The sequence below is a fragment of the Hydra viridissima genome, unplaced genomic scaffold (genome assembly GCF_058129835.1).
Source record: "Hydra viridissima isolate aposymbiotic clone 2 unplaced genomic scaffold, HvirCarnegie_v1 scaffold_4, whole genome shotgun sequence".
Taxonomy (NCBI): domain Eukaryota; kingdom Metazoa; phylum Cnidaria; class Hydrozoa; order Anthoathecata; family Hydridae; genus Hydra; species Hydra viridissima.
The window spans coordinates 18591130-18610193 of NW_028324303.1; the positions used below are offsets into that span (position 1 = coordinate 18591130).

The window sequence follows — 19064 nt, forward strand, 5'->3', positions numbered from 1 at the left end:
TCTCAAAAAATCATCAACCTGGCAGAACCAACCAACTCGCACGACGCCGCCACAAAAAATTACGTGGACACGCATTCGACAGGAGGAGGAACTTCAGTTGGCACAGCGGACTTGAATTTGAATTCGCATAAACTGATCAATGTGCTCGACCCTTCAAACGCGCAAGACGCCGCGACAAAAAGTTACGCAGACGTTTTGTTGCAAAAATCCAACTTTTTAGGGCTTGTTCCCAATTCAGGATTTTCGTCCTTGGGATTAAAATCGCAAACAATAGCATCAGCCGCCACGACAACAGTTTTCACTTACTCGGACGGACCTGGAGTTCTGAGAAGGTTGTGGTTGGCTCTCAGTGGAAATTTTCCTGGAAATGTTTTCATTCGAATATTTACAGATGGTGAAATTAACGTTGGAAATTATTCAGAAACCACAGAAGGAATAGGAGTGGACAACACTGGACTTGCTTGCGACTTGCTTTTTTCACCCATCGGCGGACCTTTTTACGCCAATTCTTTGCAAGGATGCAACGTTTTGAGCAACACTTCGTTGGGAGGATATTTTACTCTTGACATGCCGTTCAGGACAAACATCAGCATCCAATTGGTCAACAAAAATACCTCCACAATCACTTACTGGATTCAGCCGTTCATTTCCACTCTTGACTCCATTCCTGCCTCCATCCCTCTTTTCAAACTTTACTGCAGGACGTTCAGATATTTAAACACCACTTACGGAAACGAATATGTTTTGCTTGACACAAATGGAAAAGGAAATGGAGTTTTTCTAAAATACATTAGGATGCATATCATCGGCGCTTCTGGAAGCTGGTGGGAATCGAGAGTCAGAATGTACGATGGCAATTTGCCTCCTGGAAACGGAACCGTTCTAGTCCTTGGACACCATACAACACCAACAATTACACCACTTTTTCTGGATATGACGGTAACAGCAAATGCATCTTTTCCTCATCTGGATTGGAAGATTTTTATTTGTCTTCTTGGAACGGATCAAACGTATCCTCATTCAACAACACATCGACTGGACTGCTGTTACAATCCAACTCCACCATCGGATCCACCACCACCATCTCCTTTTACAGAAATTTTGCAAATGCAGACTCCATGCCCAGCGTCGCAGCCGGAAGAAGGCTCGTCGTCACTCTAAACTCCGGTGACGCTCAAGTCGGTCAATCCGGAAGCTTTAACCTTCTTCTCGGACAAGCCTATTATTACGCATAACTTCGCGCAAGATTCAAACACCTTTGCAAAAATTAAACCTTTTTTTCATGACGCTTTATCACATCATGAAAAAACGTTTTCCAGACACCCCAAAATCATCAAAACATTTTCACACCCCTCAATTATCAAAAATGGGTTTGTCCCAGAACTCTCCTTTTCTAGTAGTTTAGTTCTAATAGTTCTAGTAGTTTAGTTCTAATAGTTTGTCCCAGAACTCTCCTTTTCTAGTAGTATAAAGAAAAAGAGAAAAAAAGAAAGGAACTAGGTATTGAACATAATGCTCTATTGTTTGTCTCTGCAAGAATTACACTTTTTAAAAAAGTCAAATTTTTTATAGATCAAAAAAGTTAAAGACACTTTGGATAACCTTTCCCTCAAATATGAGTGTAAAACAAACTCTTGCATTAAAAGTGAATGCTGACATCAGTGGTATACAATATTAAATGATCAGAAACTTACCCCTTGGACACATATTTATCCCCTTCTTCCAATATATTTCAATATTTTTTTCCCCCTGATTTCAGTTGAATTAATTTTTATAAAGTTGTGTTTATATAGATAATATAACAATATCAATAATAGCAGCTGAAATAAATAATGGTAATTGTGCCAGAAATTTATTATTTAAATTTCACATTTAGGGTTAACAAGTATGTCACATTATGTCTCATTATGTCCCGTTAAAAAGATGTAAATTCCGGGAAATTGTAAAGCTCCTATTTTGTCCGGGACATCTCGTCTCGTCTCGGTATCGTCCCGGATTTCGAGTGAAAATTGAAAATTTTCTCGGTATTCATCGCTAATTAGGACAAAGCTTTGAGAATCGTCTCGTCTCGTCTCGAATAAAAAAAATAACAAGATGCAGACGCTTAGTACCTAAACTTGTTGAAGCACTCCAAAAAAATGTTTAAAAACAAGTGGAGACCAGCCTTTGTGTAACTTTATTACGGTACCGAGACCTCCATAAACAAAGTATCTGAAAAACTTATCCGCTTGTACAAGCTTCAAAAATAAATCTTGAGATGAACGTTAGTGGGGCTTTCATTCACCTTGAAGATAAGAAAACAACTTCATTTAAAGCGCTTAATAATTGTGCTTACACAAGTTGTTATTGGTACGTCTGTTATTTTTTCAAATTATATTTTTCTTTCAATTATCTGTTCGTTACAACTTTTCCGAAATGTAAAAATACATGTGTCTTATGCTGTATAGTTTTTTTGTGCTTATACTATTATATTGTATGTGTTGTTATATATAATTATTTATTTCTATTGTGTGGATTTATATGTGCGTGCATTTTTATATTGTCAATTACATTGAAATATATTGTTTTCAATGTAATTGACAATATAAAAGTGCAGAATCACATACTTTTTAAAGTAAAGTATGTGATTCTGGGAAGTATATATTGGGGTATGTGAGACAGTTTAGAAATAATATCAATTTAAACCATTATTTAATATAAAATTTAAAATTTAGTAATCTTTCCAATAAAAAACTAGCATTAGTAACAGCTTATCATCAAAGTATTAAATATGGGAAATCAACAAGAATTAGTTTTTAATGTTTATTTTGTTCTGTGACATTTAGTTTAACTAAAGATAATAATAATAAATGACATGAAGCATAGAAGTTTGAAATAGCCTCAACTAGGCCAATGTTTCAGAGTATTGGGCAGTTTCAAGTGTATCAAAAATAATGTAAAAAAAAAAAAACTTTTTATCATTTTTGATACCCTTGAAAAAGATAAAAAGCAAATGACCATTTTTTATCTCAACTTTCAGAAACCCCAATAAATATTTGGTTCCTTGGGGTCTGGAAAAAATTTATAATATTTTTTGACAGTTAAAAACAAATTTTCTTGTCATATTTTCTAATAGCACAGTCTTTTTCACACCTTTAGCTAAAATTAATCATTAAACTTCAATTATAATAATAAAAAATGTCATAAAATTTGCAAAGGAAAAAAAGTGTAACATTCATAACTTCTACATACAAATCCAAATATCATTTCTCCAAGAAGACATAAATAAATACTTGTTATATATAGAGGAAAGGCTATACTTGCCTTTTCCACATGGACTTTTAAAAAAAGAAGTTTTTTTTCTGAAAAAACCACTTTTACAGTTTTTAAACACTGAGAACTAAATAGTTATGTGTAAATATTAAAAAGGTCTGCATTCCATTTGATTCCTCGTCCCTTTTTTAATCTACATGGAAAGTTTTATACAAGTTGGATATATTCTTCCACTTAGAAATCCTGTTACAGGTCTTTGAAATTCCAGTATGGCTTCACATCCCTTTATCACATATTTAGAATTCAAAGCTTTGAAAAACAATCTATCTAAAGGTTGGAGCCTATTGAGGTTGTATATAAAGTGCAAAAGGTGAATGAAAGGTTGTATGAAAATGCAAAGTCTACTTCCTGTTCCAGGAAGAAAATTTTGCACCTTCCAAATTACTCAGAGGAGAGTTGATTTCAAAACCTTCCTTTGAAAAAATTGTCCCGCCACTAGTTTTTTTTAGCAATAGTGATCTCAAGACATGAATATTATATAAGTGATGCCATACAAAGAAGACTACTTTCTATATATGGTTGGAAAGAAGTTGAGTTAAACTAATTGATACAAAAAACCTCAAAGTGTTTGCTTTACCATAAAACATAAGAGAACAATATATAAGATATAAGAGAGTAAAGATATAAGAGAGTAAAGTTCATGAAAAAAGTGTTTTTTATTTGACGTCAAATATTTTTTGTTGCACCATGGAATTGCTATCCTCAATTGCCAGTTGTGCAGCTACAAATTTTAGTTAAGATCCAACACACCCAGAATTATTCCCCAGATCAGTTTTGTATGACTTTGTAAATTATCAGTTTGAATGCCAAAAGTTTTAATTAAAAACTAATTATATTTCAGATGTAAATCAACTCCTTAACATATGTTAAATCATCCAACTGAGGAGCCATTGAATGCTCTATGAAAAACTTTGTATCTAGCAGTGGAAATGTTTATTTAAACTTGAACAGTGTCTTATACTATCTGATCTGCACGTTAATGAAAATTTTACACTGAGGGGTTCATACAAAGCTCACAACCAGTGAAGGCAGTTAATATGTCGATAATTGACTGTCTTGTAACATATTTAACAAGTTTTCTTGTTAAATATGTTACAAGACAGTCAACACAATACAAAGCTCACAACCAGTGATGGCAGTTAATATGTCGATAATTGACTGTCTTGTAACATATTTAACAAGTTTTCTTGTTTTCTCTTTTGCATATAAACATTCTTTGAACAATATTCTAGATTAACATTCATTTTGTCAAAACTCTTGTACGTTTTTTCTTATATCCAAGACTAAGTTATATTATTAATTAAATTACCTGTATACTTTTTATAACATCTTATTGTTACAAAGATAATTTTAGAAACAATTATATCAATAAACATTAGAAAATAAACGTTTTGATTTACTAAAAAATGAATTCAGCTGATAAGTTTCAATTTAAAATGAATTACATGTTGTACAAAAATTGAAACGACTGAACAATAACTTCAAAAAAATTTGTGCTGGATGGTTGAGTAATCAAATGTAGTCTAACAAATGCAAAAAAAACATTAGAAAAACTTTTATTTTATTTTAATTGAGCCTTGATGTTTAACTAATTTAAAAATAATAGTATAATTGATATAATTTTTTTTTTTTTTTTTTTTTTGAAATTTTATCTTATCACTTCTTTAAACACACTTATGTTTAGTAGTTTTGCTAAAAGTTGATTATTTCCTAAAGTAGAGATAAAACATCATTTTTTAAAAAGAGAATTTATTAAAGCTACTTAAAAGAAAATATTTAAAAAAGTATATTAGATGCTTTGGCTTCTTTATGCACAAAATTGCTTAGTCATGAAAAAAAAAACAATTCTTTTAAAGCTTTTAAAATATCAACAATAGATTCCTCATGAAAATTTACTTTTTCATATGGAATTAATTTTTAATATTTTCAAACATAGATATTGTGGTGTAACCAACATAGTTTTATTATTTTTCCTAAATGCAAAACCTCGTTAAAGTTGAAAAATTAAATCAACACATTTTATGAAATTAATTTCATAAGTTCCAATCTTGTTCAGCCTTAAAACATGACTCAGGTCATTTTTAAAACTTGAATGTCTTGAGATTGGGTGCCTAAATTTCCTGCCATAAAAAGTATATTATTAGGTCTTTAGCTGTTATAAATTTCAACAAAATTGAAGAAGTATGGTAAAAAAATGTTTATAAATTTTGTTGAGTTGATTTTGAAATACTCCTGTGTTTATCAAATTGGATCTATAAGTAAAAAAAAAAAACAGTTTAAGATCTTAACTCTTATGGTTTGTTTATTGGTAACAACAATAAACAGCTGATCTTTATGTTTTGTTGCAGTATTTTGTGTTATGGGTGTTTCTTTTGCATTTTTATATGTATTGATATAAATTTGTTTATTTAGTGAAGAAAATGTATGGAAGTTGTGTCAACAAATCAAAGAGTCAGAGGGGGTTTCTATACTGAAGGAATATTTTGTGGTGTTTATTTCAAACAAAGAAAGAAAGGTTTTTTACTTTTTTTTTTTTTTTTTTAGTTGTCATTAACACTAATTTTACAATATAAGTTGTTTTAAGTTAAAAGTTTTAATATTCTCCTTAGATACCATTATGGATGCAAAAGCAGGGAAAAGATCCACTTACACCGGTCTTATGGGTAACATCTAAGTTGCAATATAGTAAATTTAGTCTGGTCATCTTTTAAAGCTGTTTTTTAAACTCTTAGATCAAACTTCTAATAGAGCATAAAGTTCTTTTTCTTTATTTTTGTTAAAAACATCTTTCTACTAAGTTATTTCTACTAAGGGAATAACATTGAATTTAAATTGTCATTCACTGACTTTTAAAAAATTAAGAAACTTGAATGAATCATCTAATTGTTTAGTCTCAAAGTGCATAATTAGTCAGACAATTCCCATGTTGAAATTTTCCCTTCTTTGAAAATGTATTATAAAATGTTTTATCATGAGTTACTGGTTCATTAACTATTCTTCTAAAGCAAAATTTAAAAATTTTGATCATCACATTAATGAAATATATATACAATGTCAGCATTGTGATAACCATCACAATAGTATATTTTTTTACTGATCAGATTTATTTTAAGTAACTTTAATTGATAGTTCGAATTTAAATCTGCTTTAATTCCTTCATCAATGATTTCAACCAGTGTTAATTTTATCAATGAAAACAAAATAAAAACTAAAGTCAAAAATTTTCATCCAACAAAAACAAAAAAAAATGAAGGCATTTTTAAAAAATGGAAATGAAGTAAGAACTTAAAATTAATGTAAAAAAGCAAAATAAAATTGAAAAACTTTTTTTTATTAGGAACGATAATAAAAGATTATGTGGTATTTACAAACTTACTTTGCAGTAATTTTAGCTAAACCTAAACAAATCATTACAAAGATGTAAGTAGGGCCAGTAGAAAATCGCAGTAAAAAAAAAATAAGAAAAAGAAAACCACAAAGGCACAGTAACTAAATGCCACATTCTTATAAGAAATTCTTAATAAGATTACTCAACTTAGAATTAATCATCCAGAAGTTTATTAAAAATTTTAAATAAATAGTGATGAAAGGAGAAATAACAACTTGGCAAAGATACAGGAACAAAATGATTCAGTTCATGGAGGTGCAAAAGTACATACATTAGGGGAGTTTATTGACAAGAGAAGCGATAAACGGTCTCTAGATTCTGTAGACTATAATGACCAAGTTCATGCAGTTCATGCATGGATAATATCATCTCGCTGTCCAATACAGTAAGTGAATATTCCTGAATTTAAAAATATGCTGTCTGCCTGTGACAAGAAATTGCTAGTTCCAGGTGAAGAGCATTAGTACTATTTGATTGGGTGTAAAGCTGTAAAAATAAGACAACAAGAGATTTAAATGTAAAGTATAATTATACTAGTACTGTACAATGTTGATTATCCAACTGAAAAAATTTAAAGAAATGCTTGAAATATACTTTACAATTGGAGTAGGCTAACTTTTCTTCCTGTTTCCTGTTTTCCGGTAATTTTTTTTTTTTTTTTTCTTTAACATCAGAAAAATTCGAAAGTTTTTTAAAATTGATTCCTGTTTTCCTGTAGTTTTTTTTCTGTTTGATTTAGGGTCAGCCACACTGAACAAGCAGCTTGATAAGAAATTTGAAGATGGCAAGTCACTAATAAAAGAAAAATTTAAATATTTAAGAGAAGCAACGTTATGAACAGACTGCTGGTCAAAAAAGAGATTAAGTTCTTCTTGCTTGAGTATATCGGAAAGCTTGTCTGACCTATCAATGACTCAACACTTCATGCAACTTATTTCATGCAACTTATTTCATGTCCCCATACAGGACAAGCCATTTCCCAACTTTTTACAAAGTGCTTTAATGGCTAGAATATATTGGATAAAGTACTTTTGATTGTATCAGATATTGGGGCTAGTATGAACAAAGCTGTGCGCAATGTGCAAGAAGTAATACATCAAGATGAAACTTTCCAGAGTGAAGAAGTAATACGTCAAGATGAACCTTACCAGAGTTAGAAAGACAAGGTGAAGAACAAAGCGAAGAGAAGAAAAAGCTACACAAAGACCTACAGTAAAAACAAGCTCTGATATCTAAGATTTTTGTAAGTCATTTTAGCATATGACAAAAAATATTCTGCATTGCCTTCCTGTTTACTACTTTCATCTTCACTAGAGTTATCTCTTTCTCTATTAACTGCCATCACCATATCAGATGAATATGGTGATGGCAGTTAAGAGAGAAAGAAGATAACTCCAGTGAAGATGAAAGTAGTAAACAGGAAGGCAATGCAGAACATTTTTTGTCATATGCTAAAATGACTTACAAGCATATGCCATGTCTTGCACACAGTATTGAATTATTAATTAAGCCAGTGTACAAAAACCATTATTCCACTGTTTTAAGTAATGCAAGAAAGTTGGTGATTATTGTCAGGAAAAGTTAAGTGATTACTCAAGTATTAGTCTGAGTGTGTGGAAAACTTTTATAGTCGAATGCCCAACACATTGGAACTTTTCATTTGCTAAAAATCTTTACTAGAAATGCTTTAGATCACCTAACAACACTGTATTCAGTTGCTTAGTTTTTTAACGTGTACTAGTCAGTGACTGCACTGCTCTTAGACTGTATATTAGGTACAGCATGCGCAACAAAATAAAACCGATATCTTTTTTTGAAACTGAAATGAAATAGAAACTGAAATTAATATTCAAAAATGAAGTAGAAAGGAAAACTAAAATTAGCTACAAAACCCAAAACAAAATTAAAACTGAAATGAGATAAGCAAAAATGAAGTAAAAACGAAACTGATTTAAAATCATAAAACAAAATCTTCGCTGATTACAACATCATTATATGTTATTTATTTATTTACATTTAGATACAAAAACACAATATCTAAAGTTTAATTGATGTCTGTTTTGTTTCTAGGATTATCATGTCATACTAACGCAAAAACCAAAATGTGAACCTCCCAAAGTGTTTGATCTGGATTCAGTACTATCATTTCCATGTCCATTAGATATATATCTTACACAAGCTATACGATTGGAGCATAACATTAAGAAAGAATATCACAGGTGATTTTTTACCTTTCAAATTAAAGTTAGTTAATTTTTTTTTTATTTTATTTTATATATATATAGGATTTTATTGATAAAAGTAGAAAGTTTTAATTTGATCTTAATAATCTAGCACAAGTCATATTGTCCTAATGTCTTTTTTAAATATTGTTTTGACTTTACTTTCAAAGTTGATTTATAGACTAAATGTATGAAACTAAAAGTTATCAAAGTTATTATGTAATCATTGAATCAATATGTTAATGATTTTATGACTGGAAGTGTTTTTAATATGTCCTTTCCTTAGGAAATGTATTTGGCATGATATTTTTGATTAACTTTTGCTCAAGAAAAAGTTTCAATAAATTTTCACTTTTTCTAAAAATTTGTAATAAAATAAGTTCTACACACTTTTTTTATATTATTGTTATTATTCACAGTGGGCCTGAGCATGCTCAAAAAAAAATTTTTTTACCCAATTTTTTCACATAGTAGGTCTGAAAGGTGTTACTTTTCTCAACTCAAATCTGTTAAAATGAAAATGTTTGAACGGGGGTTTTTGAAAAAAAAAATTTTTTTCCTTTTTTAAAAATTTCTCAGTAAAAAGCACAAAAAATAACATGAATTGCTATCTATGCTGTCTTTAATATTTCATAAATGTTTAGATATAATAGAAGAATTTAAATATCAATAATAAAAAACATTAATTTATAATTAAAGCTAGTAATTCTATAACAGTATTGTTCATATATTGATAATAAATGAAAAATCTCAAAATATGAAATGTCATTAGTGAATATTTGTGCATAATATTACAGATATATAACAATGTTTTGTACATTATATCAAGTCTGCAGAGCTATCGACTATTTAAAAAAAACTATACATCTTATTTATGTTTTTATTAAGTTTATTCATTTAAAAAGCTTCGATATCCACAACACAAAATAGACTTATTGAGTACTTATTAAAAATAATTTACATAAATAACTCTAACATATACTTTAAAAGTGCGCAATATTGTATGCTGCAACAGCGTTCTTTAATATTTTGAAATAATTTGGATGATACTGCCCGATTTTTCTTTGGTTCCAAAATTGCTTGAAATCCTGGTGTACTGCTTCCAATGCCTGCTCCGTCCAATAACCAAGGCCTAAATATTTTTTTATATAATATAATTTAAAGATTTTTTAAATTTGTTTTAATATAAAATAAAGTTTTCGCAAAAATATAGTCCATATTTAACTAAATATTCAATATTATCTAATAGATATTTCCTGTAAAAAAACACTTACCAAATGTGCCCCCTTTAAGGTCAATAAACTCTACAATATGTTGCTCAACAATATGAACTTTAACTGTTACACTGGCTCCTAAGTTTCTGTAGTCATCTGAGAATTTTTTGATGTCATTTTTGTAAGTTTTACACAATGTTTTCCCAAAACATCCTTCTCTAACCTTTTTGAAAGATATTAGTGCCTTTATATATTTGGCCCCATGAATACCAAGACCATGTGTACAAAAAAATCTATTTAAAATATCAACTTTTTTTAAAAATATATTTGAAGCATTTCCTTCAAGTCTGTGTTGTCCTTGATACGATACTCTGCCAAGATTAATGGACTTAAGATAGACTGACATGAAATTAAAACCATCTTCTTTGTTCTTAAACATATTTTTTTCAATTTCGGAAATAATTTTGTCAACAATACCAAGTAGAATATGTAGTCCAGGAATGTTTATTATCTCAACAATTTTTTTCTCAGGATCTCCTGTAACAAGAGGAGGATGAATGCTATTTTGAAATTTTTTGGCCTGACTAAGTTTAGAACCATTTTCTAACCATTTTTGGTGCCATTGATGCAAAGAACTGATTGTGTTTGCCTTAGCTTTAGGCAACAAAGGTATCTCAGTTTCGCAGAATGGACACGGGTGTTTAGAAGATGCACATTGCTTTCCAACCATTTGTAGTTGAACTTTAATATCTTCTGACAATGAGTAGTCTAAAGATCCTATATTAAGCTTTTCAATAAGCATTCTTAAGTTTACATAACTTTCATCCATGTGAGGTACAATTGTTAGAATAAGGGTTTTAAAAACACTGGAATCTTTAAATTCTTTTTTTTCATAGCCTTCTGAATATTTTATTCTCTTTTGAGGAGTTTCCTGATCTCTTTCATCAGGCTTGTATGTTATAGAGGCAGTACACTTTAAAAAGCCTTGTCCACCATCTATTCCCACTTTAATATCAATCTCATTTGGTAGTAGTTTCCTGTGGTTCATTACCATAGATATCAGTTTCTCTACATCATTGCAAATTACCCCAGGAACCTCTTGTTCAATAAACTATAAAATTATTGTTTGATTAAATCAATAAAATTAATAATCAATGTATAACCATTCATAAAACATTAGACTACCTCATGTGAATTTCCAACTTTATCTTTTGTGAAAACATTTAAAAGTTCAGAACTGAATAAAGGAACTAGTAATGAGTTTTCTGTAACTCTTGCAGCTCTGTAGTTGCTTGCAACAGAATTTCTATCTCCGGTCTCGTACCTAAGAAACTTAGCAATCTCTAACATTTTGTTGTCGCTAAAAATAATTTTTGAGTTATTTGATTTGCTATAACTTTAAATATAATTTATAGGTTTATAAATCATAAAATAAAAACTATATATTAAATTCTTGCCTAACATGAATTTTATTTTGCAGCATTTTCAATTTTTCTAAACCAAAGTGTGGCTTCTTAATTTCAGTATTGGTAAAATAAACCAGACATTTATTCTGGCCATAAGTTTTTAGCTTGATTTTATTGTCACTTTTACCAGCCATATGTTTTAGAGTAGAGGATACAACTCTTTCTAAAAAAAATTTTACAAAATATATGACAATATTTCAGTTTTCTATTAAAATAAATTAAAAATTGTTTTCTTTTTAATTAATATATATAATAAAAATAATAAAGTTATAATTAATATTATTATGAAATTATTACACCTTTAGTTTTAGGTGAAGCAGCCTGTAATAAATTGGACAAATTTTTCTTTCTCTGTGTTTTATTGCATGGATGACGCAAACCTTTTCCTGTTTCTTTAAAGCAGAACATACAGATCGGCCTGACTTTCTGGTGGTCTCTTTCCAAATTTATTTCTAGTTCTTTATTAACTTGCATGAAACTTGGCACTAAGTGAGTCTTATTTTCTTTACTATTAATAGTTTCGCGACCTTTTTTACATATAAAGCATTGGCATCTGGCTCCTCTCATAACTCTTGTGTTCAAGCCTAAAGATAAATCTTTATAACTACTATAGTGTGTTTTACTAGGTTACAGTAATGTATAAGTTATCTGAGATTAAATACATTAATTTTTTAAACTTTTATATTACTTACTTTTGTATTTTGGTAGAAAACCAAAATACGAAAGTAAGTAATATAAAAGTTTAAAAAATTAATGTATTTTTTTGGGATCTTTTTCCTCTAGTCCAATGAGTTTTCTTCTGCATGAAGGACATAATATTTTAGGCAGATTATTATTTCCAAAATTATATTCTTTCCAGCAATGATTTTTTATGATACTTTCATAATCTATACTCATTTTACAATACTCCCTTGGTTTGATAAGCCTAAATTGTGGGCTTCTTTTCTTTTCTTTAGAAAGACACAGAAGACACACTAGTTTTATGAAATCATTGTGTTCTTTTGGTTTCATTTTTTAAAATATTGTTTTGTTTGTTTTCTATTAAAAAGTAATAAATAAATTTAAAAATAATGACATAAGACTAGATGAAAGTTTTCTTGGTTTGTTAGATTACATAACTTTATATAAATGTTGGTATAGACAGTATGATGTATAGAACAGTTATAGTAATAAGTGTATTAACTATTTTTAATGATATCATAATAATATTCTTACTGCAATGTATAGTACCAATAAAATACTATATATATGTTGTATAAAGTATATAAAGTAAGCATTCCTTGTATTTGAAATGAATGTTTACTTTTATATAAGGTATATAAATTTGTTTTTTTTTGTTGTTGTTTTTTTTATAAAAAAATTCATAAAAAGGAAAATACTTTTTTTTTCAAAAAACCCCCGTTCAAACATTTTAATTTTAACAGATTTGAGTTGAGAAAAGTAACACCTTTCAGACCTACTATGTGAAAAAATTGGGTACAAAAATTTTTTTTTGAGCATGCTCAGGCCCACTGTGTATTATATCTATTGTTGTTGTGGTTGTTGTTGTTGTTGTTTTTATTATTATTATTATTATTATTTTTATTGTTATTATTATTATTGTTATTATTATTATGATTATTATTATTATTATTATTATTATTATTATTATTATTATTATTATTATTATTATTATTATTATTATTATTATTATTATTATTGTTATTATTATTATTGTTATTATTATTATGATTATCATTATTATGATTATTATTATTATTATTATTATTATGATTATTATTATTATTATTATTATTATTATTATTATTATTATTATTATTATTATTATTATTATTATTATTATTTTTATTGTTATTATTATTATTGTTATTATTATTATGATTATTATTATTATTATTATTATTATTATTATTATTATTATTATTATTATTATTATTATTATTATTATTATTATTATTATTATTATTATGATATTATTATTATTATTATTATTATTATTATTATTATTATTATTATTATTATTATTATTATTATTATGATATTATTATTATTATTATTATTATTATTATTATTATTATTATTATTATTATTATTATTATTATTATTATTATTATTATTATTGTTATTATTATTATGATTATTATTTTTACTATTATTATTATTATTACTATTAATATTATTATTATTATTATTATTATTATTATTATTATTATTATTATTATTATTATTATTATTATTATTGTTATTATTATTATTGTTATTATTATAATTATTATTATTATTATTATGATTATTATTATTATTATTATTATTATTATTATTATTATTATTGTTATTATTAATATTTTGATAATTAATACTAAATGGTGAAAAGAATATACAAAAAACAGTGGAAAAACCTCTTGTTGATTAAGTCTTTATATACATATATATATATATATATATATATATATATATATATATATATATATATATATATATATATATATATATATATATATACAGCTGTGAAAAATAAAAGCACCACCGCCAAAAATTGGTTGAAATCATAATTTTTAACTATTTTTGCTAGTTTAAAAATCTTTTAAATACATATTTAAAAGTAAAATGGCTTATAATTTTTATAAAAAACAAAATATACAAGTTTTAATATGTAGTATTCATTTTTTAAACAAAAACTCAAACAAAATCAAATAAAATGCGAAAAAAATCACACCACAGCTTTAATGTGTACTTTAAAGTAAGGAAGTATTATGAGATCAATTGTTTTAAACATTTTACAATAAATATTAGTTATTTCTTAACATATTAGTATTTTGTAGCGTGACCTTTATTGGCAATGATGGCTTCACAACGTCTTGGCATCATGTTAACCAAGTCCTTAACTACGTTCCAAAGTGACTCCTTCGTGGTGGGTTTGGCAGCAGCAACCACCTCCTTTACGTCAACCCACAAATTCTCGATTGGGTTAAAATCTGGTGACTGTGCTGGCCACTCCATATTATGCTCCTCAAACCAATTCTTCCCCTTCTTTCTAGTGTGCATTGGGTCATTGTCCTGTTGGAAGACCCAGGACAATGGCATTTCATAGTCTGCATACGGCAACATCACTTTTCCACCATTAAGCACAATCTTACTTTCATCTGTCCATAAAGCATTCCTCCATTTTTCGAGCGGCCAATTTAAGTGTTTTTTAGCAAATGCAATACGCTTTACAACATGTCTGGCACTTAGAAGTGGAACTTTTCTGGGGCTACAGGCTTTTAATCCATTAACACGCAGACAACTCCGAACTGTTTGTACTGTTGCATCGATGTTAAAGTCCTTTTTCAGCTCGGTAGCTGATTTAAAAGGTTCATTTTAGCCTGTTGGACTAAGCAATTGGCCAGCAATATTGAAATAGAACCTTTTCGACCATGTGTTTCAGGCTTTTCTTGAAATTTTATGGCATTTTTTATCATTTTATTGGAACACTCAACTAAACAACCAACTTCTCTATAAGATTTCCCTGCTGATATCAACTTTTGGATCAGTTCTCGTTTTTCTGCACTACAATGTTTTCCGTGTCCCATTTTTATATGTTAATGTCTCCTACTAATACGCACCAACATAAAACAAATAAAACAGCAAAAAAAACCCAACGCTTGCTATTTTTACAATTATTTTTACCGTTACCAGAGTATTTTACAACAAAAGAGTGTATGGTACTATTTTATTTTTTGGTCAGAATTGGCATTTTTGATTAAAATTGAGCAACACCAAGCAGTTTTTTTCCAAAAATGATTTGTTTTAGAAAGTAAACATGTTAGCTAATATTTAAAATGGCAAAGCTATAAAAAAAATTTATTTTGCATGGTGTTTCCTTAACAAAAAAGAAAATATGCTTAGTGGTGCTATTTTATTTTTTTCAACTGTATATATAAACATATATAAACATATATATATATATATATATATATATATATATATATATATATATATATATATATATATATATATATATATATATATATATATATATATTAAACCACATCTTGCTATCTGAAAAAATGTTGTTTTTTTTTAAAAAAAAGTAACCTAGGAGATAAAAAAACAACAGCAAAATTATAGTTGAGATTATTTTGTTAACAATTTATCAAAGTAAGTGAAGGCGTAATATTAGCTTTAAAGAACAAACGTATCAATGGGAAACAATTCAGTTTTTATCTTCTTTTGAGTTGGATTTTTCAATTTGTTCAGATCAAATTTGGCATATTGATGACATAAAAAATACAATTAATTTTCTACTGTATTAGGTTTTTTATTTACAGCTCTCTTATGTAGCTTCTGAATAAGCAAAATTGCTTTATTTGTCTTAAAGTAACACAATTTATCAGCTACCTGCTTTTATTTTCTCATTTTCTATTTATTATTAATCATAAATATTTGAAGGAAAAAAGATAAATGAGTTATTTTAACAATTATTTTTCACAATTTGACAATTGTATATAGGCTAGTATCCTAATCTACAAAAATACATAAAAGTCTGTACACAAGAGGTAAGGAGACCTTATGAATTTCTTTTCATTTATTTCTTTTAACAACTTTTTATTTCTAAACGTGAATTTCTAACTTGTTTCTGTTCAAATACTTGTTTCCTTTTTTTCAACTCATGGCTGATTGAATTACTTTTTGTCATATGTGCCTATCCAGGCTTGAGTCATTTTGCTATATCTGTAGCAGTTTCAACATCTCCATTTATTGCTTAAAATTCAGTGCATTTGTCAAGTAAGGTTATTTTGCATATTTTAATAAAATCTGGTGATTAAAACAATTCTTGGGTCCCTCACAAGATGTGCAGGGCAATTCGTTGAGAGTTTATGGATGTGGGCACATGGAAAGCTGGCATCCAGTATACCTATGTTTTGGTGAGAGGCAATAAATTCATTGCACATATTGTTACTTTTGTTAAGTGAAAATGTAAAATTTAGTATCTTAGGCTATAATTAGCATTATATCTATTGCTTTATTTGCTGAAATCAAGCGTTTTTGTTTGACTACTCTTTCTTGAAAATCTGGAGTAGGATGAAGAAATGAATGGCAACAATGACACAGGCTTTGAAATTGAATATAGTATAGTTTGTAAGGGATTTGATCGTGAGATAAATGACTTTGCATATGACTTGGGGTTATCAGAAAGGATTCAGACTCCTACCATTAATAATGAATGAGTTTGAAAAAGTAGGAAAGGTGTCCTTTTTTCAATTCAGAGAACGTGTATTTCTGCAGTACTTTATGGTGACCTTAAGATGGAATGCTTTGTTCTTAGTCACCAAAGAGGATTAAACAGTAGAATCAGAGAGAAAAATTGGTTGGTGAGGAATTGGCCTACAAAATTTAATTTGAAACCTTATGATCCCAATACTCTACATAAGCTACTTGTTAACAGAAATACCATTATTACATTATGAAATGATTTGTTGAAGCATCATCAAATGATTATCAGTGCTACTGTGTTGACGTCGCCCTCTTAAAATCAGCATTGCTGTGCTCCCACCCCAAACTCTATTTTTTTACTACAAACATCTTATTAGTAATGATTTAGTTCGGGTTCGCAGTGTAACTTATATCAGTCCTAACAGTGCCATATGTTCGTACTAAATTTATTGTTAAAAAGAAATATAAAAAATAACTTTGTAAAGAGTCTTCAGGCGTCAAGTATAATTTGTTTGAAAGAAAATAGTTTTAAAAAATGATGTTTTTTGTAACATATTTTTTTTTTTTCTTTAGAAAATTCAGAATTATTGCAGCAGAGGATTTTTTAAATAAATTTGCGTCGGACAGATCTCATATGTTAAAGCCTAATGGTGAATATATAAAACCCCCTCCAGATTATCCTCCTATTAGAACACCAGGTATGATACTTTGATCTTTCGTTTCTTTAAGCTACGGAAAGTTGAATTATTCTTAAATTTATCCTTAAAGCGCTCAGTTATTTTACACTAAATGTATAGAAAAGTGGGATTAAATTTTTTTGTTTATAAACATTGCTTACAATTTTACTGATTTACTCTATAGAGACTAAAGTATGTATCATAAACTAGTAAACCTAAAACACCATATAATTTTTATTTACACTAAGCTACGATTGTGGTCACACGCGCTTTGAGGGCTGAAAGATTTGTTCCATGAGAACAGAAATTTTAAATATATTAGTAAATAAATTAAGTTTTATTTGGGTATGACTTCCTAACAGATTTTGTAGTTTGTTGAAATTATGTCAATTATTTAGCAGAAATTTTTATTGTACATCTGACCTTTAAATACTCGTATTTTATTTCATTTTCAAAGTTCGTCTACTTTGATAATTATCAAAGTAGACGATTATATCGTATTAATGATTTAGTAAATTCTCTTTAAAAAATATGTTTAGATGACGCAATGAATCTCGACGAATATATTGACATGACACCTCATTTTGGCGAAGGTCGAGTGAAGGACCTAAAAGGTTTCGTCAAATATTTTGGGATTCATTTACCTATTATTTAAGAGCGTCTGAAGAGGTTTGCGTGCTTCAAAAGTAAAATAGTGATTAATCATCGAACATGTTTCGAATTAATTTGTTTTACCATAAGTTTAAAAGTTTCTTGTTAGATTTGTATAGCATATACTACGTATACTAGCGTACAAAAGTATAAAAAAAGTTTTAAGTTCATTCTCATTAATACTGACGTTTAAGTGATTGAAATAAACTTAATTTTTATTTTTTCTCAAATCTTAAATAATGTCACATTTTTACTGGTTGTTGCTTTTTTTCCAAAGTTGATATTAACGTTATTTAGTCAGGTAAATGAAAATATATATATATTTATTGCGTAATCATTGTTCTCAACTTCGTAGAGTAGTCAAAAAGACATAAATATCTCATCCGAACTAGAGATTCGCTCTAACAACATCAACTAGAGATTTGCTCTAACAACATAATTTAGGAGACCTTGCCAAAAGGAAAATCTTCGTGAATATAAATGTGTGAGTTGTGTTACAAAAGTTCCATTCTAATGCTATCTAATATTGTTAAGCCAAATTTGATAGTATTAGTTTAAGAATTATATTTAGGTTGCAACATATTTAGTCTATCCATAGAGGTTTGATCAAGGCTGATACCTTGCAAAACGTGATCTTTAAAAAAAGAACTATCATCTCAAGTTTTCACGTTCTGCACAAATTTAATTTTTTTTATTATTATTATACTATAAAACAAATATTTTAAAAATACTTACATTTTGTGAAAATAGCCTTCAGAAATTTCTTACTTGTAGATAAACAGGCAAGTTTTATATTTTTCAATCATGTACTCGAGTAGAAAAAAAACTGGCGTCACAACTGCATAGAAAGTTAAGAAGGATTTTAAAATGAGTAGATTTTCAAGGTTTTCGGCCACACTGTGAGTTGCTTCACCATCATTTTTTTTTTTTTTTTTTTT

The 19064-nt window shown here is 28.1% G+C and overlaps 2 protein-coding genes across 2 annotated transcripts; one reads left to right on the forward strand and one right to left on the reverse strand.

Annotated features, from left to right (window-relative positions):
- Window positions 1-2196: 2196 nt before the first annotated feature.
- LOC149890292 (protein N-terminal glutamine amidohydrolase-like) lies at window positions 2197-18448 on the forward strand. Its single transcript, XM_090085639.1, has 6 exons — window positions 2197-2349; window positions 5725-5827; window positions 5922-5975; window positions 8771-8919; window positions 17372-17496; window positions 18015-18448. The coding sequence occupies exons 1-6, from the start codon at window positions 2258-2260 to the stop codon at window positions 18128-18130; spliced, it is 639 nt and encodes a 212-aa protein (XP_089941765.1). The 5' UTR covers window positions 2197-2257; the 3' UTR covers window positions 18131-18448.
- On the reverse strand, window positions 9906-15174 carry LOC145181973 (uncharacterized). The gene is made up of 7 exons (XM_090083996.1): window positions 15009-15174; window positions 14431-14943; window positions 11902-12186; window positions 11594-11765; window positions 11322-11496; window positions 10197-11247; window positions 9906-10054 (listed from the first exon to the last, which is right to left on the reverse strand). Exons 1-7 carry the CDS (start codon window positions 15172-15174, stop codon window positions 9906-9908), a joined length of 2511 nt encoding a protein of 836 aa, XP_089940122.1.
- Window positions 18449-19064: the final 616 nt, after the last annotated feature.

Excerpts from the sequence above, each read along its gene's own strand:
- LOC149890292 (XM_090085639.1), top strand. The coding sequence starts at position 2,258 with ATGAACGTTAGTGGGGCTTTCATTCACCTTGAAGATAAGAAAACAACT. Across the intron at positions 2,350-5,724 it reads GCTTACACAAGTTGTTATTG|TGAAGAAAATGTATGGAAGT; the intron begins GTACGTCTGTTA and ends TTGTTTATTTAG. Across the intron at positions 17,497-18,014 it reads TCCTCCTATTAGAACACCAG|ATGACGCAATGAATCTCGAC; the intron begins GTATGATACTTT and ends AAATATGTTTAG.
- LOC145181973 (XM_090083996.1), bottom strand. The coding sequence starts at position 15,174 with ATGGGACACGGAAAACATTGTAGTGCAGAAAAACGAGAACTGATCCAA. Across the intron at positions 12,187-14,430 it reads AGCCATCATTGCCAATAAAG|GCTTGAACACAAGAGTTATG; the intron begins GTCACGCTACAA and ends ATTTATCTTTAG. Across the intron at positions 11,497-11,593 it reads CAAAATAAAATTCATGTTAG|CGACAACAAAATGTTAGAGA; the intron begins GCAAGAATTTAA and ends AATTATTTTTAG.